Genomic DNA, 25,570 nt, shown 5'->3' with positions numbered 1-25,570 from the left:
AAGAAAAACATCATATGATCAATTTATGAAACAATCTCATAAAAAGTTCACAACAATAACAAAAAATTAATGATTACAATGGTGGTGCATTCGGATTTGGAGTCGTGGCTTTGGTGCTGCTCTACCTTCGTTGTTTATAGTCGAACAACAAACAAGTTCCATGTTGAACAAGAATAGAGACACTGCCACCAACTCGAGACAGAACTTTATCCCAGTGATGAATCATAAATTAGGAAGGAAGGAAGGAAAGAAAAACAAAAAAAAAGTAAAAAGTAAAAAGTAAAAAAAAAAACATCAGTCATTAATTAAAATTTTAAAAAACCTAACGATCTTACTTATTTTCGTATTGTGCCCCCACTCGTATATGTATGCGAGACCTATCAAACTAATAATTGGAAAAAAAAATAGAAAAAAAAAACTTCAAAATTTCAAATCATTACGTGGATTATATAGTTATACTATTATACAGCAGATCCATTTCTCTTCACTTTCCCGAAAAAGAAGAAAAAAAAAGCAAAGAAAATCCTGTTTCCCGATAAAAACCCCGTCCGTACATGGTCTGGTCACGCGGATCGGGTTGATTGAGATGCACACCGCGAGCAGGAGCAACGGCGGCGGCGGCGGCGTGCTGGCGTCGCGGACGAGTTCGCGGTCGGTGACGGAGACGGTGAACGGGTCGCACAAGTTCGTGATAAAGGGATACTCGCTGGCGAAGGGGATCGGAGTCGGAAAACACATCGCGAGCGAGACGTTCACGGTAGGAGGGTACCAGTGGGCGATATACTTCTACCCTGACGGCAAGAACCCAGAGGACAACTCCGCCTACGTCTCCGTCTTCATCGCGCTCGCCTCCGAGGGCACCGACGTCCGCGCCCTGTTTGAGCTCACGCTGCTCGACCAGAGCGGGAATGGGAAGCACAAGGTGCATAGCCACTTCGATCGCTCGCTCGAGAGCGGCCCCTACACTCTCAAATACCGCGGCAGCATGTGGTTAGTTAGTTTCTTTTGTTTCTGGTTTAGGGTTAGGGTTCAATTTAGATGGTAGTGTTTTCAAGGGATGGTGAAATTGAGTGTTGTTGTTGTTGTTGTATGGATTGTTACTCTTTGATTTTAATATTGATGTCTCTGGGGGAGATATAAGTTAAGGGAGAAGGGAAGAGGGGAATGGTCCCAGATTCAATCCACTCTGGGGAGATATAAGGTGGGTTGGATGGTTAAGGAGGAGAAGAGAAGCGAGGAAAGGTTGCGGGTTCGGTCTCATATGCTAACAAAACTAACATTCTAATAAACTAACATTTGTCAATGATAAAAAAAAAAAAAATTGATGTCTCTGGGTAGTTCCTGCATGAGGAAAAATTGGTGCATAAGGAAAGAAAGCAAAAGAGTGTGGTTAAGCTGCACAACTCAACTGCAATTCCAGAATGTCTTGGATAGTTTTAATGATTCCTGCATATTGGTGCTATTGGCTTGGGTGGAGTTTATTGATGGTTTAGCGTAAGCAGAATTGGAAAGAACAACAATCTTTTGATACCCCAACTCCCAAACAGCTGAAAGACTTTTGTAAATTCCCATTAACTCCTTTGTGTATGTAATATCATACTGTCCAATGTGGCCAGCAAAGCCATAAATCCTCTGACCCATATTATCCGAGATAATACGACCAAAGCCAGCGCACTTGGGAGAATACGACAAGTTACCATCAACATTCAGCGTCTGAAAGTCAGAAGAATCTAGATATATGTTCTTTTTTGATAGTTTCTCCTTTTAAAAAAATAAACGGTACAATATGCTTTTGGTCTTTCAAAATATCTCTAAGTTTGGTTCTAGTCCTTATAAAATTTTAACTACATGTTTCGAAAAAGTGATATGGCTGTGTTGTTAAAATATAGGGACTAAAAATGTATAGACTTTTATAAAGGACTAAAGCCAAAATTTGAGATATTTTCACATACCTAAAACGTATTTTACCTTAAAATAATGACTTTAATGCTATTAGTTGATGGTATGCTTTTTCTAACATGTCATTGAGAGCCCTCTGATTTTTTATATGCTTAGGAATTAGGATGTCATCCTGAGTTATTTGCTGTTTTATCTGCTTTTGTGTTGTGTTATGGTTATCATGATGCATTGGTTGTGTATGTTAGGGGGTATAAGAGATTTTTCAAACGGGCTCAACTCGAGGCGTCAACTTTCCTCAAGGATGACTGCTTGAAGATAAACTGCACTGTTGGTGTTGTGGTGTCTTCCATTGATTGTTCCAAGTTAAACACAATACAGGTTCCCGAATCCGATATTGGGGCACATTTCGGGATGCTGTTAGAGAATGAGGAGGGATCAGATGTTACTTTCTCTGTCGGTGGAGAAAGGTTTCATGCACATAAGCTTGTTTTGGCTGCTCGATCAACTGCATTTGAAACCGAGTTTTTTAATGGGATGGAGGAGGATGATCATGATGTAGTTGTTACTGACATGGAACCAAAAGTTTTCAAGGTAAGACATTCATTAAAAATGCCTTTCTTTCTATTCTTTTGCAGTTATTTTTTTGTTTCATGCAACATACTTGCTAAATAATTCAGTTTCAGCGTGGCATATCATTTGCTTGGTTGTCTAATGTTTCTTGTGTCCTATTGTTGAGCAGGCTTTGCTTCATTTTATTTATAGAGACACTCTAATAGATGATGAAGAGCTCTTTATGTCACGTTCATCATTCTTGCCTTCGGTATCTGAATCATTTGCTGCAAAGTTGTTAGCTGCTGCAGAAAAGTATGGTTTGCCAAGACTTAAACTGATGTGCGAGTCTGTACTTTGCAAAGACATCTCCATAGATTCTGTTGCCTATATTCTGGCTCTTGCTGATCGTTATCGTGCTACAGAATTGAAGTCTGTCTGTCTACAATTTTCTGCTGAAAACCTTGTCGGTGAGTTTTTCTGTTCAACTCTCCCACCCAAGTCTACACTCAAATTCATAGTCAGGCACTTTTTAGCTTGTAATATATTCTCATCATTTTGATGACTGCATTACTTGTTATTTGGCAAAACCACTGGATCATACATGCTATACATGAACAAACTCATTTGTTCTGTTGTTGCTGGAAATTCTTACGGCTGGCAGACTTGGTGGTATGGAAATAAGCTTTAATTCTCAGTATTATGAACATGTGAAGCAGTACCCTTTATTTTTAATCTTGATTAAGTCTCTTCCATAAATAAGGATTGTACCCATTGTCTACACGAAAATAAAGACTATCTATCTTCCAAAAATGTAAATGCTTTTACTTTATAGTGTAAAAAAGGAACAACAAAAAAGAAACACACCCTCATCTTTTCCACCTATCCTACATCTTATGTTATCTATTTTACTAATATTTGATAGACAACTGTGATTGAAGTTTTTTTCTTTTTGTTTCTTGCTCTTTTTCTTGTGATGATTGAGGAAGTACCCTTTTTCTGGAAAAGTAAGTTCTACATTGATTAATTGTATTATTCCCATATTTTTTTTTAGCTGAATGAACAGACATATTTTGACCCATTTAGTAGTGAAAAGATTGCAGAGGCACCAAAATTTAGTTTCTATCATCTATGTCTTGCATTTCCTACTTTTCAATGCTCTTCCTTGGGAAGTTTCTGTTGAAAAGGCTATATATAGATTTCTTTGTTATACTTCTCATACTTTTTATTCTGTAGTCCGTAGTTTCTAGTACTATGTACTTCCCTAGTTTGTAATTGCATGCATAATTGCATATCAATTTGTTCTCCCTACATTTTTCAATCACATATTGGCATCTCATCCTGTACACAGTTCTGTTTGTCTTCTAGAACTTTCATTTTCAGTGATAGCCTAGACATCATTAAATGATCAAGCCAAGACCTCAGATGTATAACAGTTGACTCTCATATCATTTCTTACTTTATTCTGGCTTGCAGCTGTGATGCAATCTGATGGTTTTGAGTATCTTAAGGAAAATTGTCCCTTGCTGCAATCAGAACTGCTAAAGACTGTGGCAGGATGCGAGGAGGAATTTAGTGGAGAAGGAAAGTGTCGAAGTGTGTGGGCCCAATTTTCTGATGGTGGTGACACCAATGATAGGAGTGTAAGACAACAAACCTGGGAAAATGGTGTTGAAAGAAGTCAAAGCTTATGGGTTCACCTTTCTGATGGTGTTAACAACAATGATAGGAGTCCAGGGCAAGAAACCTGACAAGGTAAGGTACACCATCATTTGTCTGTTAGGCTTAAATGGTAGATTAAAAGCTACTGCAGGGATAAGATTAACCAATTGTGCGGACTGGCAAAAGGTTAGAAATGCAAACAATGTAAAGAACGAAGGCTGAGATACTGCCTCCATTGTAATAATATTATGTCTTATAAATACTGTTTTTTCTTTGATAATATGATTACAAGGATGCAGTGGTAGCAATAAGTAATTACATTGATCATTGTATGAAAGTTTGTTGAGAACATTTTCATTAAGAACTGGTCTTGTTTACTTGGCGGTTGTATTTCATGAAGAAATTTGTTTTCGAGCTATAAAAATAGCCGTATTTTCTGGTCTTGTCTTGTTTCATCAAAGTTCTATTCAATTCAAAAATGATGAGAACCATAAATCATTCCATGCAGGGATTCTGCTGGGACAAGTTAAACGTGTCATTGGTACAAGACCAACCTGCAGGGATTAATCCATTGCATGCAGTGTTGTTTTTCTTTTCTTTTAACGGGGGATAGTGGTTAACTGGTTGAGAATAGTATATTCATCTTGTAACGTTAGTGATGTATCTATTAACATCAATGAATGCTAGCAAGTTAACAAATGAGATGAAGTGCAAAACAAGTTCTAGTTTGCCTTTGGTTGTGTATCTTTTTCTCTTCATGTATGATTGCTGTAGCTTTACACCGTGGGAATCTTCATCCTTCTGAATCGTGAAACCTATGGATCAAATTAGACTAGTATAGCCGTTATACCATCAATAATTTTATATGTAATGTGGTTTTTATCAACCTAATACTAGTTAAATTATAATTGTATAAGTTTAGTTATTTGTATTAAATTTTATCAAAATTGAAAAATTGTAGGTATATATGATTGATTAGGGGATGTTTGTTTTCCAGAATCTTTTTTCATTCTTGAGAGTGCTATTCCCAGTAATATAACATGGGAATATCATACTTGGGTATTTTTAAAAAAATATTGTTGGTTATATTTTTAATATTTCTAGGAATATGTTTTAAAATTCAAAATGATTTAAATAAAAAAATAAATCAATGGTATTTTAGGAAATAATTTCCTTCATTCCCATGATAATATCTCATTCCCACCTCCTCGTGGAAATACAAATATAAGTGTGGGAAAGTATGATAAACGCGAAAGTTATTAGTTTTTTAAATTTTGTAATAAATATGAGTATATAATATATCTTGAGAATGAATTTTTAATCCGTCAAACAAATTTATTTTAAGTGTTTTTATTTTAAAATATATAATGTGGTTTTTATGAACCTAATAGTTAACTTATAATTGTATTTTAAAAATATATTAACGATAATTTTAAGATATATTAATGAAGTGGTGAACAATTATAGATTAATAAAATTTTGTAAATATCAAAATGCTTCTATTACCTATTAAGTTTCCATCATTTGTTGAGGGTAAAGTAAATGTCCAAGAGTTGTTTTGTAACAATTTAATTATTATTTTTTTAAAACTACTCTTGGAATAGTTATTCATCATTATAAATAGTTAACATGTAATGATTCTAACAAAATTATATGATTGATCGGGATTATTTTGTTGATTTTTCTTACCATAGGTCTCTCGTGAAGACTAATTGTATAAACAACAATTTTAAAACAAATGATATTAATGTGTTGGGAAAAATTAGCTTATAGTCCGTCGTTTCTAAGATAAATTATGTATGTGTTTTATAATACCTTCAATCCTAATATATATATTTATATAATGACAATACAAATGTAAAATTGCATAAAATAGATTTTATTTTTTAAGTATAAAAGAGTTTACATAGATAAAAAGATTCACAATCATCAAAATAAAAACTTACTAAATAAGAGTATGAAAACCTCTCTAGTCCAAAATAAGATTATTCAATTATTTGTTTTACAAAAGGAAAATAAGTTAAACAATGAAACAACATAAAGTAACATGTTTAAAATATTATGCAAATAATATAGAAACTCATGCCCTAATATCACATCTTATTAGTGCGTTGTGTCTCGGTGTCCTCTAGCACGAGATTCTTTAAAGACATCCACCTAATCATCGGGTCTCACGAACACAAGGTTTAAGATCATTACAGGATCCAAATACAAATAATACACAAGAAGTGAGTTATCACATTTTTAAACAGATAGAGATAAACAAAAGCACATATGTATAGTATAAGTATAACAATCTCAACTTAGCACAATTCGCATCATTTTATCACTCATTGGGTAACATCACTTGTCCCAAGGATTTAATCACAAAATCACATTTCACACCTTCACATTAATCACATGTTTAGAACAACATATCACAAGTACAACACAACATCTCACACTCACACAATTCGTTACCCACCATCATGTAACAAGTCATAGTGATCATTACACAAACGTTATGCAACAGATACACTAAGACTCAATCTTATATGCAATGTGGTATCATGTCAATGAAAAACCTCGTTGGATGTCTAGAAGTACATGACAAGACAGATCATACACTGGTAAGTCAGGTCACTCTCACTAGGTAAAATCATAGTAAGATTAGTCAGGGTCACATTATTTTTCAAGAATGATCCAATCATGTGGGATCGACACTAATAATTGATGTACATAACCATATTGTGTAATTAAGACATATAAGAATTATCAATTTTCTCCTTTTTTATCGTTTTTTTGTGTGAATCATTGGAATTTTGGCATCCTTTGAGTTTTTGCGTAGTTGATGCTTAAATTGTTAGATTTATACTATTTTGGTGGTATTTGTTTTGTAGAAACAAAGATGAGGGATTGGAAGAGAAGCTGAGGTATGAAGACTCTCGCTTAGCGCATTAGTCTCGCTCAGCGCGTTGAAGCCGCTTAGCGGATAGATCCCGTTTAGCGTGAAGAAGTTGTTTAGAGAACCTGAAGTCACGTGAAGGTGTGCTTAGCGCGCATCGTGTGCTTTGTGTCTAGTCACTAACTCGCGCTTAGCGTTCAAGATCGCGAAAACTTATAGCAGAGTTGCATTTAAGTGAGAAAGAAAAGGGGGGGAGGGGAAAGAGGCATGAGTTCTGATAAAGGAAAAGAAAACCTAGAGCTAGAGCAAGGAGAAGATAATGCCCATTAGGAGCCATTGCCTACCTCCACACCCATCTTCCTTCCATTCCTCCATACACTTTCATTCCTTTTTGTACAGTTAAGCCTCTCATGACAATGAGAAGCTAAATCACCTCATTGTTGGGAGCTTTCCACCAAACTCTCTTGATGTAATGACTCTTAATATCTATTTAATGTTATTTCTAGATTCATTGTATCTTTCTATGCTTATTTTCATGTAGTTGGCTTGATCACCCACATATATGCCATGTGTAGGGTTTAGACAATGGAAAATGTTTGCAGTCCTTAGAACCGAAAAGAACATCTAAATGCTTCATCGCTAGGGATAGCATGAGGTTATTTAGCATGTGTATGCATCTCCATTAGTAATGCGATTTAACTAATTTAGTTCTTAAGGTATTAAGAAAGAAATTAGTGAAATTAGACTCTTTCATGTGAGAAATCACAATTAGAGTAAATGAATAGGTGGAGGTGGTAACTGGAGTAATGTTAAATAGGGAAAAACCAATCATATTGCATCAAAAGTAGTTTGGTAAGAAAGCTTCAACATATTTGAATTATGCGTTCACGTTCAATCGACATTCCAGTGTTTGTGTTTCTTACCTGATAGTAGTTTAGAATAGTGTAGTTTGCTTCAATTTCCTTTAATGACTTAAATTGCAATTATTAAACCAATTCATTAATTGTACAAAAATTGGATATACATCATTTTAAGTACAAACGAAATCCCTATGGAATCAATATTTGGTCTTACTGTTTTAAAATACTACTTGGATGAATTGGTGCACTTACCAATGAGTTAACAGACAAAAACTTAAAGGAGTACTCAAACGAGGTGTATTTATCCCAAGGCCTAAACTTTGGAGAGTCCGTCAGAGCCTATCCCTCCTCATTCAGGTCCAACCCAAAAAATATTTTAACATGCAGACTCTATCTATGAACTATACAAAACACACAACTCTTTAATTGTTCTCAAAATTATTTTAACTCGTCGCGCCTCAAAGTGATTCAACTTATTGGGTTCCCAAAGTGGATCTCATCAAAATACTCATCGCCCTTAAAGGGTCTTACAGTTGTGTGATTGTACAATTCATAGCTCACAACTCAATGCGTACAAAATCTCAATACACATATATCTTACAATTCAACACATACTCAATTTATCACATATATTTAATCTCGATTATAATGTTATAATCTCAACGCAACATGTTATCACACCTCATGGATTATATAAACATCACACATTATTAATACATGGCACAAAACATGTATAAATTAAATCAAACTATATTATTTTCAATTAAAAAAGTTAATAAATAACTAAACTAAAAATGTATTGAAAGTATTTATCGTTGAATCTTAATATATTAATTTCCTTCAATTTAATTATTTGAACTATTAACTCCTAATTTATTTTAACAATTCATATACATATGTGTGTGTGTTATAATCATCAACAGGTAATAAGCTTATGAGACCAAAACATGACAAAGAACGTTTTCAACAATCTAATTATCATGCTAATCTAGTAAATCTTGTCCAAAACACAAACAAATTATATAGAAATGCTTCTCACAACATGGGGAGTAAAATCCCTCAAACAATTTCACATAATCATATCAAAATCAAATGAATCAAAATCATAAGTTCAAAACACGAAAACACCAAAAGCACTCAATTTTATCAACTAATTCGCATCAGAGTATCAATTGGTCTGTCAAACATAACAATCTTGTGATTATAATAGTGAAGACATAATTGCAATAAAGTAAACATCCCAAAATAAAACCTCAATTTAATCCTGTAAGGATCCTTACACATGTCTATTTTAACCTCAATTGTGATAAACTCATCACTTACCTCTAAACAAGCTCACATGTGTAATCCGACAGCGATAGCGAGACATCTCTAGTGGTTCCTTAATTTTCTTTAAGTTTTTCCTCTGGTTGCTCTGTTAGGGTTTCCAAACGTTAAAAAGAAGGAGAATGGATTGAAGTCTCAATTTTACTCTCTCTGTGCGAGGGACATTTCTCTCTCTACAGACATTATTTTACAAATACAAACGATGGGTATGTGCGAAAAGGGGTTCCGAAGGTGGTGTTCAAATTTTAAGATGATCCAACGGTTCACAAGTCTGGTATCATAATTTTATTGGGATATGTTTGAGTATATACAAAAAAAAAAAAAGAGGATTCTGAGAGAGGAAGAAGAGAAAACAAATTTGGATGGAAGAAAGAACCTAGAAACATATCATAAATGTAAAAAATGATCTAATATGTCTCTATTTGAAGCTAGGGTATTTTGAATCTATTATTTACTTTATTTTTTATTTTATTATTTTATAAAAATGAACTTTATTTTACATCCTATTAAATAAATAAATAAATAAATTCTTTTTATTTTCTAAAAACACATATTTATTTTATTTACTTTAAAATTATTATTTTAATTAGTAAAAATATTTTTTTTATTTATTTAATTACAAAAACCTTATTATTTTTTTTAAATAAAATATTTTTTAATTTATTTTACGAATTAGATACTCAAGATTTAGGATTTTAGATAACCGCTAATCATCGCCATGGAACTGCCCTCTTACTTATTTTATGTTGCCTTTCCTTCTAGATAACCTCTAATCATGGTTGATTAGTCAAAATTTTCAAACTAACAGAGATTTTCTATGATGCATTTTTTCCCACTTTTAATAACATGTAAGTTTAAGGATATTAAATATTTTTGAAAAATAAAATTATTCAGTATTTTTTTCTTTTTTTTATTAAGTTAATTGAATTTAATTATGTTGTATAATCAAAGTAACATAACTTTAATTTTAAACGAAGTCAATATTTGTAATTCTCTTTTTTTTAATTACTATTTATTGATTGGGTATATATTTTGATTTATTATTTTTATATTAAAACACCCTTGAAAAAAATCAAAAACATATGTTTAATAATGTTTTGTTTTCTTTCCCTATTCTGTTTGACATGATTTTTATTTACTTGATATTGATTGAGTGTGATATCATATATGTATTTTGGTTTTAATTTATCTACTTATTGATTTTAATGTAAAATAATTTTACATTATTATTTAATTATAATTTATTATTAATATAATTTTTAAAATAATTATCATAAAAATTAATAATTATATATGATAAATTATAATTAAATGATTATATAAAAAAAATTGTTAGCATAATTCTTTAACATTGTATTATTTATTCATATCTTAGCGTCAACAATCTTTAACTATCTTATCATCAATTTGCATAGTTATCCGAAACAGAATTTAAATGGGACAAAAAATCTATTGCAGCAGTGTTTATTTTATCAATAAGATCAGCAGCCAGCCACAGACAATCATTTATATACTATACAATATTTCGCCGTTCGCACCATTGCAACACGCAAGTGTTGTTGCTGATTCATTTCGCTCCAGTCTTGTCTCTTTCTCTCTGCAGAACCAAACCAAAAGGTTGTTTTTTCCGGGCACAATTTTTTGTGGGGTTCATCAAAGTTCGCTCCTTTTCTGCAAAAGAAATTTCGCCCAAAACTGTAATCAATACAGTACTTTGTATTCCATTTTGGATAATGATTGTGGAGGACGAAAATTGTGGTGTTGGTTCTGGGGAAGGAGGAAGATGGTTGCGGGGTTTCGGAAGCTTGATTAGGAGGAAGCAAGTTGATTCTGTTCATGTCAGGAGACATGGCCAATTGGCTAGGAAGTTGTCTGCTGTTGATCTCGTTGGAATTGGTAACTACTGTTCTATACCACAGCCTCCAAGAAAGAAGGAAAAAAATTATACTAATGATTGTCATTGAATGAATTAAGTAGATGTTTGGTATATATGATGTTGTAGTGTGTGCTTTCTGTCTGTTATGACTTATGAACTAGTGATTTTTGCTTTTATCTTTTATTCTTTGCTATTCTTTGAAGTTAATGTAGCAAGCTCCTATCAAAATTTAATTTTGCCCTTCATGATGATTTTGGTGAATAAACCATCAATTTCATCCTTGAAGTATTATTACTCTCTTATTAATAGCCCATAAGTAATAATAGTATTTAAGAGAAAAAGGGTTATACATTGACAGTGTAAATCCAATCACAACTCATCATGTATGTTAAGTGTGAAATTGATGAATTTTATTAGGGACAAATTTGAAAGGTTTTTTTTTTTATTATTTTGAGGATTTCTTAACATGATTTGTAATTCTTTTCGGACTACTTGAGTATTTTTTTTTTTTAAAAAAAAAATTAGGGACCATTCAGGAGAGAGGGTAGGATAATTAAGGATAAAATTGATGGTTTACTTGATTTTTGTTTATTATCAAGAAACATTGTGCAATTGCCAACTTTTAATTTATGCAGAATGGCATGTATGATCCATGTGACTGACCTTACCTAGTGGGATAAGGCTTTGTTTTTGTAGTGTGTGTTTATTGGCTTTAGCTTCTTTTTGCCAAACATTTCCTTTCCTAAAGGTAATTGACCATTCTTGAAAATCAGGGGTTGGAGCTACCATAGGAGCTGGAGTGTATATTCTCATTGGAACAGTTGCTAGAGAGCAAGCAGGACCAGCACTTGTGATATCTCTTCTCATTGCTGGAATAGCTGCTGGACTGTCAGCTTTTTGCTATGCTGAGCTTGCATGTCGGTGTCCGTCTGCAGGGAGTGCTTATCATTATACATACATATGCATTGGAGAAGGGTAAGATACAATTTTGTCTATTTTGGAACAAAAATTAATGTATAATAATAGTTAATTGAATTGTACTACTCATGAGTGTTGAAGAAATATTTTGTCAAGTTATCAACATTAACAGAACAACTATGTAATGCTTATTCTGCAGCCAACTGATACTGTGAATGGTTATGTTTTGTTTATCTGTTTCTCATCCTTGTTAGTGAATTCATGATTTAAACATTGCTATTGATCTCAGGGTTGCTTGGTTGGTTGGTTGGTCTCTGATTTTAGAATATACTATTGGTGCTTCGGCTGTTGCTCGTGGCATAACCCCAAATCTGGTGTGTTGTACTGTTTTTGCCTTTTTTTTTAACTCTAAACTTTGTATTCTTTTTCATGTTCATTGTTCCTTTGTAATTTGGAATGCATGATAGGAGTAATTAAAAGTTCTGGGTATTGGTTGACACGGGTGTCCTGAATGTATTTTCATTTGGTCTACCTGATTTGCAAACTTAATGTGTGATCTGCTTGGAGTTTTCACCCATGATCTTAGTAACAAGGTAGAATAGGAAATTCTGAGAAAGAACCAACATGGTGCCTACCTCTGTAAATCTCTTGGTTACTCCATTTTTTCTAATTGGTGACATATATACTTTATCCAACAAGCACAACATACTTAATAATTAGGTTTTCTATTAATTCTGTTCTTGATTATTGCAGGCCTTGTTTTTTGGTGGAGAGGACAACCTACCTTCTTTTTTGGCTCGACATACCTTACCAGGTCTTGAAATTGTGGTTGATCCATGTGCAGCTGCATTAATTCTTCTTGTGACCCTACTTCTGTGCCTTGGAATCAAGGAGGTAAGACTTCTCAAATAAAATACAGACTCAAACACCACTTTTTTTTTACTTACCTATTTTGCCTAACATTAATGTTTCAGAGTTCAACGGCCCAATCCATTGTGACAACAGTAAATGTCTGTGTCATGCTTTTCATCATTTTAGGTGGTGGATATCTAGGTTTCAAGTCTGGATGGGTTGGATATGAACTCTCCACCAGGTGATGGGTGTGTTTGTGTCTCTGCATTGTTGAGCTCATGATCTATAGCATATCTTTTGTGATATTGCTGAAATTTCTCTTTTATCTCAGGTATTTTCCTTATGGAGTAAATGGGATGTTTACTGGGTCTGCGATAGTTTTCTTTTCATACATTGGTTTTGATTCAGTGACCAGCACTGCTGAGGAGGTAAATATTCCCTGGGAGAACTGACCTTTTAAGTTATGTCTTATTTCTGTTAGCTGAAACTAAATGCAAAGCATATCAAATAAGAACACATGAATTGTTATTTGCTGAATAATGCATTTAGTATTTTGAATAAAAACCTGACTCTTACTGTGAAACCTTTTTGTTACTCTAGTCAGTGTTAGACTGGAGTATTCCTTTGAAGCTGTTACATTCTAATAACTGGCATTGCTTTCTTTTTTTTGCTCCTTTGCTTCTAAAAGTTATATATATATATATATATATATATATATATATATATATGAGGAGGGATCAAATTACACCAGTGTAATTCTAAAACAGTTACACCAATCTTGAACCGTTAATTTTATTATAATCTGATGGCTCAAATACACTCACTTTAATGAAGCATGTGACTCACTTTTCCGATTTTCCCTCACCTCCTTTGTTGCTCGCTCTAATTCGCTGGGATACAACCTCAGAGGTTAACTGCAGCATAGACGCATATCATCTCGAAGGGTGAATCAACTTTTACTTGCATCCATACATAAAGCACATCGACAAAAAGAGAAAAAATCAGGGGATTCTTTGGGAATAAAATGTCTTTGCATTGAATGTTAATTTTAGCTTAGGTGAGTAATTTTCACCCACGAGAAGGACCAAACCTGTCTTCTCCATTAGAGCAGAGGTAGAGAGAATGCTTAATCAATATTCAACAGTTCCAATATTTGAGTTGGTGGGCAATGACAAACCAATTATGATCTTATAAACCTTCAAATTCGAGATTCGAGAAGACCCTTATCTATTTGTTTGTGAAATTGAATCAACAACATTAGACCCAATATTGAAGCAACGTTGAAGGCCACATAATATATATTTAAATTCTGGGAAATTCTAGCAGTACGATCCTATAATAATTGATTAATTTTAATTAAATGATGTTAGGATACAATCAGGCATTAGAGTTGTTTCACATGAAAGGAAAACCATGAAAGTGAAATATTAAGAATTTGGAGACATGAGTACATGACCGCAGCATTGTAAAGTGAGGTTCTGCTCATAATTAAAAAAAGAAAAAACTGGGGTTTTGTGAGTATTCGTAGGTTAAGTGGCAAGTTTCCGAGAGATAGGTGAACAAAGGTAAGCGCAAAAGGATATTTATCAGTTACGTGCTTCATTAAAGTGAATAATATATTTGAATAAAATTAATGGTTAAGGATTGGTGTAACTGTTTTAGAATTACACTGGTGTAATTTGATCTCTCCTCTCTCTATATATATGTGTGTGTGTGTGTGTGTGTAAACTTGTGAATGGCTACTTGTTGATCTTTCTTTGGAACACAAACTAAATGAGAATAAAATTATTTGTAGAAGATTTTTAGCTAATTCTTTTCATGTGTTATGGATATATCAATATTTCTCTGTCTGGTAGTTTGAGTATCTCAAAGGCGTCGTGGCCTTGAAATTTTTTTATTGTGAATAACATTATTCGCTTGAAGAATCTTTTGCAAAGGTTTTTGTTTTGTCATCATGCAGGTAAAAAATCCTCAACGAGACTTGCCAATTGGCATATCAATAGCGTTAACTATATGTTGCATTCTGTATATGCTTGTAGCAGCAGTTATTGTTGGCTTAGTACCATATTATGAGTTGAACTCTGATACCCCAATCTCCTCAGCATTTTCTAGCTATGGGATGCAATGGGCAGTGTAAGGTTTGCTGTGGCACTTTATTTAATTGTTTAGGCTAAAAATAGATGGATGTCTCTTGAATATTATGCTTCAAGCTCCATTTTACCTGACAGGTATATAATAACAACTGGAGCTGTTACTGCTCTTTTTGCCAGTTTGCTGGGTTCTATTCTTCCTCAGGTACATAAACAAGTGCTTAAGATTTTATTTATTTATTTAGCATCTGTGTTGATCATTTTGCTTAGTTATGGTTGTTACTTGTTAGATTTTGGTTTTGAATTTTCATGACCTCAATAATTACTTTTCAACTTCATTTAAGCCTTGATTTTTTACTCATTTATTTTATTCCATTTTGTTAGTACAATAATGGAAAGCTTCCTATGCCTCTTTTAATCCTCGTGGAGTAATTTTATTCACTTGTTTAGCAATTTGATTTACCTGTTGCCTTTTTTCACATGTTAAAAATATCGGAAATAACTTTTAAAATCATCACTTTGCTATATATAAAACACTGATTATCCATTTACTCTTTTCATTTTTTTCAAAACAATTTTCTGACACTATCTACGTATTGGAAAACAAATTAATCCTCAATAGAGTAATTCAAGGAAGTTGTTTTTACTTTATATCATACTATTCTTTTCATTTTCTCAAAACAAATTTCTCATGCAAATTGCTATTCAAGGATTGGTATAGATGATTTTTTGACTTGCAAAAACATGATTCAATGCATTTCGTCTACCTTGCTGGTAGTTGAAATGTATCTGCCAGTCTTTTTGTGTTGTTTCTCAGATTTAGTCTGTTACAAATTGTATGACTTCCATATGCTTAGTGTGTGCTCCAAAAGTTTAGGAATGACATGGAATCAGTTTATTTTGAAACTCCAAAAGCCACGTCTTCATTTTTATATATAGTTTTTTTTTTCTGCTTTTACTAGAATATGTGTAATTTTGCAATCCTATAGTGTCTGCATGTATAGCAACTAATAGATGTATCTTTTAGTTGACTATTGAATATCATGTATAAATCTGTATATACATGTGTCTGTGAATTAGATATGCTAGATATATAATAGTTATTATAAGTTGTTTCTTGCACATGATAAATATATCTTTCCATTGGATGTGTGTTTTGCAGCCACGTGTCTTTATGGCAATGGCTAGGGATGGTTTATTGCCTCATTTCTTCTCAGACATCCATAAAGGCACACAGATTCCTTTGAAAAGCACTATTGTCACTGGTGTCTTTGCAGCTACTCTTGCATTCTTTATGGATGTTTCCCAATTAGCAGGGATGGTGAGTTAAGTTGTAAAATAATTTGAGACAATAACTAGGGAGATGCATCTTAGAATATTATAAATATAAATTTGTTGTTATATTCATTTCTTTGGGAATACAGGTTAGCGTGGGAACATTGCTTGCATTTACCACTGTTGCAGTTTCAGTTTTGATAATCAGATATGTTCCACCTGACGAGGTACCCGTTCTGTCTTCACTTCTAACATCTGTTGATCCATTATTGAGGCATTCTGGTGGTGATATTGGGGAAGATGGGGCCATAAGTCATGTAGATCCTTCTAGTTATTGTGAGAATAGTCACCTACATGACAAGTCAGAGGCTCTGATTGGGCATCCTTTAATCATAAAAGAAGTGACCAAAGGTAATTATTGTTTGAATCTTCTGCCATTCTTTTGGAATGAATTTTAAAGAAAATGTACAGGGTAGATGTATCTGCATTTCTTTTGTATGTAGATAAAAGACACCCTTTATTGGTTTATGATTTCTGTAAGATATGATTGCCTATCTAGATTAGTTAGACTGACTAGAACATTGACAGAAATAATCTACCGATGCTCCTGAATCATTTGAAACAATGGTGTGGACCACCGAACTTGATGGTCTGGTCCCTTTTGGGATTTTCTCATTGGCTCAAAAGAGTATCTTGAAAAGTCAATGAGGAACAGCCTAATGCTAAATTTTGTCGAAGTTTTTTTCTAACTATCTTCTCTCTCTTTAAACATGTAAATTTTAAAATTTTATTTCACATAGAACATGCCTAGTTTCAGTCTAGGTAATAAATTTTCTGCAAAAAAATTTTGGTATATATTTGGTTTCTTTGTATCAACCTTTGCCTCCATTTTCTATGACGTGTTAATTTAATTAACAAACTTGGGTTTGGAGTTGTTTGAACAGATGAAGAGAATGAGAAAGCTAGGCGGAAACTTGCTTCATGGACCATAGCCCTATTATGTATTGGGATTCTCATAGTTACCAGTGCGGCTTCAGCTGACTGGTGTCCCAGGTCTGTCTACTTTGACAACCCTCACTAGTTTTGATGAAGTTGTGTGGATCGTCAATGGTGTTGTTTTCAGGAATGCTTTTCAACTGAATATGGATCAGCAATTGTTGTTTTAGGTTGATTTCTATACAATAAGTATAAAATCACACTATACATTTTGGAAAAAAAATGGTTCGAGTTGGCAATTTGATTGTGTTTTCAAATTCATCAGTTGTGCTTTATCCTTACTTCAGTTCTCTTTTGGTGATGGTGCATATGCAGGATTTTGCGCTTAACATTGTGTGGAATGGGTGGTATTCTTCTTTTGTGCAGTATAATTGTACTGGCCTGCATAAAGCAAGATGATAATAGGCACAGCTTTGGACACTCGGGAGGTATATGCAGTAGATAAAAATCTAGGGCCTGTTTCGATAAACTTCACCATAAACACTTATAAGAGAAGAAAATAAGAAGGTAAAATGAATTGAGCTTCTCTCATAAATTAAAATTAACTTGTGCACTTTAGCTTTTTGGAGAAGATGAGAGAACTTCTATGAAAGTTAAGTGCATAAGTTTATTTTAACTTATAGGAGAAACTAAATTCATTTTACCTTATTTTCTTCTCCATGTAAGCGCTTATGAAAAAATTTATCCTGGCAAAGCCTAAATATCTAAGCCTGTCACACTTTGATGGATTGGTTAAACTCCTTTTAGAATGAACCACAAATTATGTAGCTAGCTCTTATTTAGAAGTTTCCTCTCTCTGACAGCTTATAATTACCAAAGGTGCAAGGATCAACAAAAGAATGATTAAATTATTTTATTAAGTTTATCATCATTACAAACTTTCTATCCAGTGTATTTGGAATACTAATTCATTGCGTTTCTTCTCTTAATTTCATGCAAGATTTGGTAAACATCTTACACAATGGTTTTGATACCTTGGGTTTCAGGTTTTGCTTGCCCATTTGTTCCATTCTTACCTGCTGCCTGTATTCTTATAAACACCTACTTATTAATTGATCTTGGGTGAGAAATCTCTTGACAACCATGCCTCCTTTTTTGTGTCATGCATGACACATGAGTACCAACACCTAATCACTCATATCATGGTGTTTCAGAGTTGGAACATGGCTGCGAGTTTCGGTATGGATGTTGATAGGAGTACTTGTATACTTGTTCTATGGCCGCAGTCACAGCTCACTGTTGCATGCAATCTATGTTCCTTCAGCATATGCTGATGAAATCCATCGTTCTCAAGCAATTCATCTTGCCTAGTATTTGAATGGCAGCTACTAAAGTTACCACACTTCAGGTCTCTATCCATTTTTTACATAATTGTCACCTTACATTACATTACATGACTTGCACCAATTTGTAAATATCCTAGTCTAAATCGATACTTTGTTTCCGCTATCAGACGGATGATTACTATGATTATTTATTTTTTTATTTAAACAAGTGTTGTCATATATTTCACACAATAAGGTACTAGACTACTAGGTGCATGTTTGGTTTTTCGTTGTAAAATTATGTTTGAGGCAAAAGTCATTTTACTACCAGATAAGGATCCATGCTTTTGCGTTCATTTTGTTTTTATCCGTTGGATTTACATTAGAACGTGCGTTATAACAATTCCAACCGTAAACCAAACATGCACCGGGTAAGTTCATGTAACACATCAAAAGTGCTTTTTTTTTCTTTTTGCCAAAATTGAACACTGGACTGGCTCTTTTTGAAAACGTGTATCTAGAAATTTTTGTATTTTATAGAAAAAGAAATAAGTAAAAGAATCAAATTTATCCAGGATGACAGAGAAATCTATCTGTTCATAATCCATCTATCATCTATGTAAAATACTAAAATTCAATCTAATTTATCTAATTGTTAAAGGAAAATAAAGTATTTGGATCGAATTGAATGGTTTATAACTATATAATTAAGTGGACGGATAATAATTCATCATATTTTCAAACTTATTGAATCATCTAATTAACATTTTATAAATTAAAATCAGTCTAATGTTAATGTTATTTTCATATTTGGATTTCTTTTAAATTTATTAAAAATTATAATATTTTCTTATATATTAATTTGAGAGTATGTTTAGCAAGTCACTTTAAAAGCTTATAAGTTAGTTTTATTAGCCGGTTTGATCAAAATAGTAGTATTTTAGATAATTTATAGTTTGCAGTTTTTTTGTTGACGTAACATTCTTTAAAATGCTAGCTTTTAATTATATCTTTTTATATTTTCTTTTTGTCCTTAAAATAGTTGTTATTTTATTAGAAATCATTTAAGTGTATTTTTTAACTTTATTTTAAACTTGATTAAAAATATTTAAAATATAAGATTAATAGTAGAATTCATAATATAAAAAATATGATAATTGAAACTAAAAATATAATAAAATAATTTATCTGTAAATAAAAAATTATAAGAGTTTAAAATTAATTAAAAAACTAGAAGAAAAAAAATACTTCATTTTTGTGTGTATCTCTCTCCTATTGGAATTGTCAAACACTGGAGAGGATAAAAATTCGTTAATAATATCTTGTTATATCGAGTTCTACTACAGTTGCACTAGCTTAATTTTATGAGCTCCAAAGTCCCTATTACCAAGTTTTCATTAGACTGAAAAAATATTAGCAGATGATAGCAATTAGCATTCATAACAGGGATTCAGAAAGCAACAAGTAACGTCAGGTTACATTCCTGGTAGTTAAGCCGTACACACATGGTGGACTAACTGGATTTCTTTACCATGTTTATCGATCTAGACATCACAAAACAAATTGTATTCATCATTAGGATTGACTCTAAACATCATTGATCCCATGCAAATTACTCTTTGACCCCTATTAAGAGGCTGAAATTTTTTTATTCCAGAATTATCTTTCACATAATCATGATTTTCTTGAATAAAATGTATTATACAATTTTTGCATTTCTCTTACTATAATAAAATAATGATAATGTTCTATATATATACAACAAAATTACAATTTCGTTATATATATTTTTGTCCGGCATAGACATCACAACAGAACATGTTTTATTGTACAAAGACGGTGTGGGAAAATGTTTCCTCATACAAAATCTCAAAAACAAGATTCCATTATGTAATTTTTCTCATACTCCCTCTTTATAACAGAATTTCCATTGGATAACAATTATTGTAAAATTAAATTATCTTTTATTTGAATTAATTTTGATGCAAATTATATTAATTACAAAACACATTATCTTTTCTTTAACAGTGATGAAATTAAATGTTACCTAAATTACCATTTTTAGTTAAAATTAAATTAATGATGACATAATTTATTCTTTTTAATTATAATCAAAATAATATCTTAAATAATCAAAATAGTATCTTAAATTAATTTGATTATGATTAATAAAGGTAATTATTATAATAATTATTTCAATTATCTTTATAAAAATAACTTATATCCAATTAATTTAATTTAATTTAAATAATAAATTATATCAATTAATTTGATTACTTTAAAAAATAACTTACATTTATAATTATTAAAAAAAATCATAACAAAAATTTAATTCTGTTGGATATTTTAAAAAACAAAAAAAAACACTATAAAAATACAAGTCTATTGTATATTTCTACAAAGATTATAATGAAATCATATTTTTATTATATATTTTTTATTATATATTTTTTATTTTAAAAATATAATATAAAAATATGATTTGATCATGTATCTCAACAAAAACCACAATAAAATCATATATGTTTTCAATGTGTATTTAAAAGGAGATGAAGAAAAAGAGCGGGTGAGGAAAGAGAAGTGGAATGTTTGAACAAAGGGATAAAGTAATATTTTTCAAAGAATTTTAATCTTTTTATTTTATCAACAAATATTAATTATTAATTTTTTGATTGAGGAAAATCGAACAAACACTCCTTCCCTCCCTTTACCTTTTACCACCCACCCAACCTTATAACTCCCAATTTTGTTCTTCAAATATATTCAGATAATATCACTATCACATTCCACCATTCCACCTAGTAAAAGAATTTCATCCATGACAAAATATATTGAGAATTCAAGGATTCAAGCCCCACAGCACACCATGCCCGTCCCTTTCTTCTCCACCCCGCTCCCTTCCAATGCCTAATGGAATTCAATAAGTAAATGAAGACTGTAAAGATAAATACACACTAAAACTCTACTATAACAAGAACATGTAGCAATGTTTCTCTCGGTAATAAATTGGTTTCTTGAAAAATCAGATATTGCACCTAGGATCATCCAACGAACATAGTAATCATCAAAATTTTGATACTACAAAAGCCACTAATTCATTTTATTGATCAGTTCGTTGATGAGATCCTCACGGTTCCCTGTGTCTCCATCTTCTTTGAATGAGGTTTTTGATCCTTTCAATCCTTCAGCTGGCTTGTTGAGCTCAAAGGGCCACATAAATCTAACAACTTCCTTAAAGTGTGGACCAGCATTATAAATCTGATGAACCATGTCTTCTATGCATACAATACCGAACTTTCCTAATTCCTGCACATAGCAAAAAGTGGAACCATCATAATGCAATAAAGGGAAATAATCAAGGGAAAACAAGAAATCCAGCGACACCATATTAGCACCTGCTCAATAATGTTATTATCAGTCAAGGGAACTTTTCGCTGTTCCATCCTTGCATGTCCTTTTTTGTAAATTAGCTCCTTTATGCTTTTAAGATTAGGATATCTACAAAAGAAATATATATTCACAAAATTAAGAACAATCCCTAGCAAGTGACATGATCTCTATTTCTTTTGTAAGAAACACTATATACTGCTTTTCCACCGAATGCATTGAAAGCATTCAACACTGGGTGAAACACAGTTGATGTGTGTGAGCAGCAAATAAACAGTGTTATTTATTGGGATGGTACACATAATCAGCGTGCTTAGCATTTTCCTTTCCTAAATAACTTGCAGGCATGAACTATAAGCTCCTTTAACTTCAAGTAGAAAAAGTTCCGTTTGGGTAAACAACTTAATTAAAGGCAAATAAGAAGGTAAAGTGAATTAAGATTCTAGCATAAGCTAAAATCAACTTATGCGCTCCATTCTTTTTATAGAAAACCTTTTCATTTAACTATTGCAAAAGCTAGCATGCACAAGTTAATTTTAACTTACAAAAAAAGCTCAATGCATTTTACCATTTATTTTCTTCCCCTACCATAAGTGCTTTTGAATTAGTTAAAGTTGTTTCTATAATTAAAGGGGAAATTGGGTTAATAAAGCGGTTTTCATAAGTTATCCTGGAAAACCTATTGAAATAAACTGAAATACGCTTATGGCATATCATAAGCTATTTTCATAAGCTCTTTCAAATACTTGCTCAAGTGTTTATATGATAAGACGAATGCAAATAAGCTATAAATAATAAGCTCTTCCAAACCGACCCCAAATGCCAATGAACTTTCCCATTCCCATTCCCAATCAAAATAAATAGAAGAACTCTTCAGCCTGAAAAGTTCTACAAACCCACTTAGTCCCTCACTAACACCAAACAGATAAAGCACAAAATGAAGAACGACATAATTTAATAACAACATACATACCCATAGGTGACATATGGTTCCACCCTCTGCAGCTTGGCCATTATTCCCTCACTTGGCTTCACAAACACAGCACTGAATCTTCTCCTCAACCCCAAGCTGTACAACACCTTCCTCGTCCTCGGATGCATGTCCTTTTTCCTAATCCAACATAAAGAGCCACGTCATCACTTATCAAATTCACAATCCCAATTAATCAAATCACAATAAAGATTACTTTACACACCCCTGAATCCGAATGATTATTAGAGTGTTGGAGTTAGCTTCAGGCACTTTCCTCTTCACCCTCCGCTTCATTCTTATAAGGTCCACTTCCTATAAACACACATCAAACGCATTATTAGGTTTTCGCAATTCACATATCAAACACTGTATATGCATCCAACGCCTTTTAGGGTTTAGTGATATATTGTAAACAATTAGTTAGTTAGTTAGTTACCTTGTTGCGATACTCGTGGATGAAATCCTCCGGCTTCTTGATGGATTGGTATTTCTTTTGCTGGAACTGTTCTTTTTTCCTTAAAGCCCATGCTTCGGTGTTCTTCCTCTTCTTGAGAATGACCTCGGAGATGTAGTTCAGAGGCTTTGAATCCTCTTCTGCCATCTCTGCACACACACACACGATGAGTGGGGTAGGTTTCAAGTTTAGGGTTTCGTAGAGAGAGAGAGAGTTGGAAAGACTGGTTGCGGAGTGAGAGAGAACCTGGCGGAGACGGCGGGGAAGACGGTGGCAGTGTAGCGGCGGCGGGAAAGCACGAAACTGCAGCCCTAAAGTATGTATTGATGTTCGATTTGATGATATACACTGCTACCTTTTTATATTCTCCTGTTTTTTTTTTTTAATTGTGGTTGTGTTTTTCGTTGGGCTTGTCTTTTAGATTCATTGGGCCAATCAGTGTTCTTAAACTTGGCTATTGTTAATTACAGTCAACTTGTTTGCTAAGTACACTACCTTTCCTTTTCTTAAAAAAATCAACTTACTTAAATAACCTTTCCTTTTAAAATATTTTCCTCTCCCTTGTAGATTCCCTCTTTCATGGAAACAACACATTCCTCTCTTTTTTCATTTCAACACATTCCTTGCTCCAGTCTCCCTTTATTCTTCTCTTGCTTAGTCTATTGATCCAGCATTAAGATTTTTCCATCCTTCAAACTTCAATGTTGTATGTTTACACTTTCAAATACTTTTCTTCTTTGTTTTATTTTTTTCACCCACACAAGACCATTAATGTCTCTCATTTTATATATGTATCAATGTATGGTTAGATCTTAAATTTGCTCAAGTTGTTGGAGCGAAGAACCTCTTAGAGCCATTTAGATTCAAGGATTGATATCAATTATATGTTTTCTCTACTTCAATTGTTTCACTATTCTACGCATTTTCCTTTATATAGGTTTTTTTTAATGGTTCTAGTGTTCTACTTGAATTTGTTATTAAAAAATTTAATAAAATTTCTTCCCTCTCCAAATATACAAGAGAACAACTATATTAAATTAGAATATTTTTTTAATAAGAACATTTAGAAAAATATTTAACAAAAATATTTTTGGATATTCTTTGTTAATTTTTTTGTTATATAAATAAGGATTTATCTTGTGCATGACACATGCTAATATATTATAAAAATTAATAATTTTTAATTAAATATGGGTTGACACCCGTGCTCGTGTGAATGTGTGTAAATTTAAGTTTTAGTGAGCATCAATTTAATATTAATATTAGTAGTATAGACATTTTTTTTCTAAATTAAAGTTAGTAAAATAATCAATAACAAAAAGAATTAGTGTTTATTGTTACTTCTTGTAATTATTGTAAATGATTGTTGAAAAGATTTTTTTAAGATTACATTTTTTAAGATTTAATTTGAGATAAAGTATGTTATAAAATAGTGATCAAATAAGTTATTAAAGAATGAAATGTTAAAATTGTTTCATTATTAAATTTTAGTTAGCAAATGTAATTCACAGAATTAGAAGAATAAAATAAAAATTGCTGAGATGTATTAAAGTGGAATTCAAATAAAAGATTTGCCTAAGGTTTCAAAACTTGTAGACATGATTCTCATACTTTCTAAAACACAAAATAGCATTTCAGAAAGTATTTTTCAGAACATTTTTATTTTTAGCATTAAAATAAAAATGTTCTAAAATGTTAAAAACAAAAAAAAATGTTCTAAAAAATCACATTCTGAAATAATGATCATGTATTAAGACTATGGATATAAAAGGATATATATGAATAAAAAATAGAAAGAAAAAAAGAAGGAGTGTACTTAGCGAAAAAAGAGTGAATATTGCAAAAGCCTTTTAATCTTATCTCTATCTAGACTAAAATCAATTGTTTTTTATTTTATTAAAATCAATTATTATGTGTTAAAAAACGACTTCTACACTACTAGTAAATTACTAATTTCTACTATGAAGTAATCTTTTGTGTAGTATTTTCTTTTTTAAAAACAAAAGTTGGTAAAAAAAAAAAGGAGACATCCATATATAGTTAAATAGTCTATTAAAAAAGAAATTAGAAATTTCCCAAGTATTGAAAAATAGCTTAAATTCATCCTTGAATTTTATACAAATACATTAACTTAGGAATTAAAGTGATCAGTATTCAAAGTTCATACCTAATTTTAGTGATCTTGTAGTATAACATAATTTATAATAAAAAAAATTAGTAAGTCAAATGCGAAATCAAATTTGTTGTATTTAGAATTTAAAATACATCTTGAAGAATTGAAATTACAGAAGAAAAAAAAAGCAT

At 32.1% G+C, this 25,570-nt stretch overlaps 3 protein-coding genes across 5 annotated transcripts; 2 read left to right on the top strand and 1 right to left on the bottom strand.

Moving 5' to 3' along the window:
- The first annotated feature begins 462 nt into the window (after positions 1-462).
- On the top strand, positions 463-4,889 carry LOC114390489 (BTB/POZ and MATH domain-containing protein 4-like). 2 transcript variants are annotated; one of them, XM_028351227.1, is made up of 5 exons: positions 463-990; positions 2,145-2,490; positions 2,639-2,918; positions 3,925-4,203; positions 4,619-4,889. In XM_028351227.1, exons 1-4 carry the CDS (start codon positions 587-589, stop codon positions 4,197-4,199), a joined length of 1,305 nt encoding a protein of 434 aa, XP_028207028.1. In that variant the 5' UTR covers positions 463-586; the 3' UTR covers positions 4,200-4,203; positions 4,619-4,889. The 2 variants fall into 2 exon arrangements, with proteins under 2 accessions (XP_028207028.1, XP_028207027.1); XM_028351226.1 differs by lacking the exon at positions 4,619-4,889 and having other exon boundaries at positions 3,925-4,553.
- Positions 4,890-10,643: 5,754 nt separating this feature from the next.
- On the top strand, positions 10,644-18,782 carry LOC114390537 (cationic amino acid transporter 4, vacuolar-like). 2 transcript variants are annotated; one of them, XM_028351290.1, is made up of 14 exons: positions 10,647-11,076; positions 11,830-12,031; positions 12,264-12,348; positions 12,728-12,868; positions 12,949-13,067; positions 13,158-13,254; positions 14,787-14,959; positions 15,055-15,121; positions 16,079-16,237; positions 16,341-16,602; positions 17,136-17,244; positions 17,503-17,615; positions 18,174-18,249; positions 18,342-18,782. In XM_028351290.1, the coding sequence occupies exons 1-14, from the start codon at positions 10,914-10,916 to the stop codon at positions 18,496-18,498; spliced, it is 1,923 nt and encodes a 640-aa protein (XP_028207091.1). In that variant the 5' UTR covers positions 10,647-10,913; the 3' UTR covers positions 18,499-18,782. The 2 variants fall into 2 exon arrangements, 1 of the variants encoding a protein (XP_028207091.1); XR_003661974.1 differs by lacking the exons at positions 18,174-18,249; positions 18,342-18,782 and having other exon boundaries at positions 10,644-11,076; positions 17,136-17,357.
- A 2,608-nt stretch (positions 18,783-21,390) lies between these two features.
- Positions 21,391-23,629, bottom strand: LOC114388929 (60S ribosomal protein L7-1-like). Its single transcript, XM_028349471.1, has 6 exons — positions 23,513-23,629; positions 23,249-23,415; positions 23,036-23,124; positions 22,813-22,950; positions 21,848-21,950; positions 21,391-21,758 (listed from the first exon to the last, which is right to left on the bottom strand). The coding sequence occupies exons 2-6, from the start codon at positions 23,411-23,413 to the stop codon at positions 21,543-21,545; spliced, it is 711 nt and encodes a 236-aa protein (XP_028205272.1). The 5' UTR covers positions 23,414-23,415; positions 23,513-23,629; the 3' UTR covers positions 21,391-21,542.
- Between the last annotated feature and the right edge of the window lie 1,941 nt (positions 23,630-25,570).

This window comes from Glycine soja, chromosome 16 (genome assembly GCF_004193775.1).
Source record: "Glycine soja cultivar W05 chromosome 16, ASM419377v2, whole genome shotgun sequence".
NCBI lineage: Eukaryota > Viridiplantae > Streptophyta > Magnoliopsida > Fabales > Fabaceae > Glycine > Glycine soja.
This window is presented reverse-complemented; position numbering and strand designations above follow the sequence as displayed.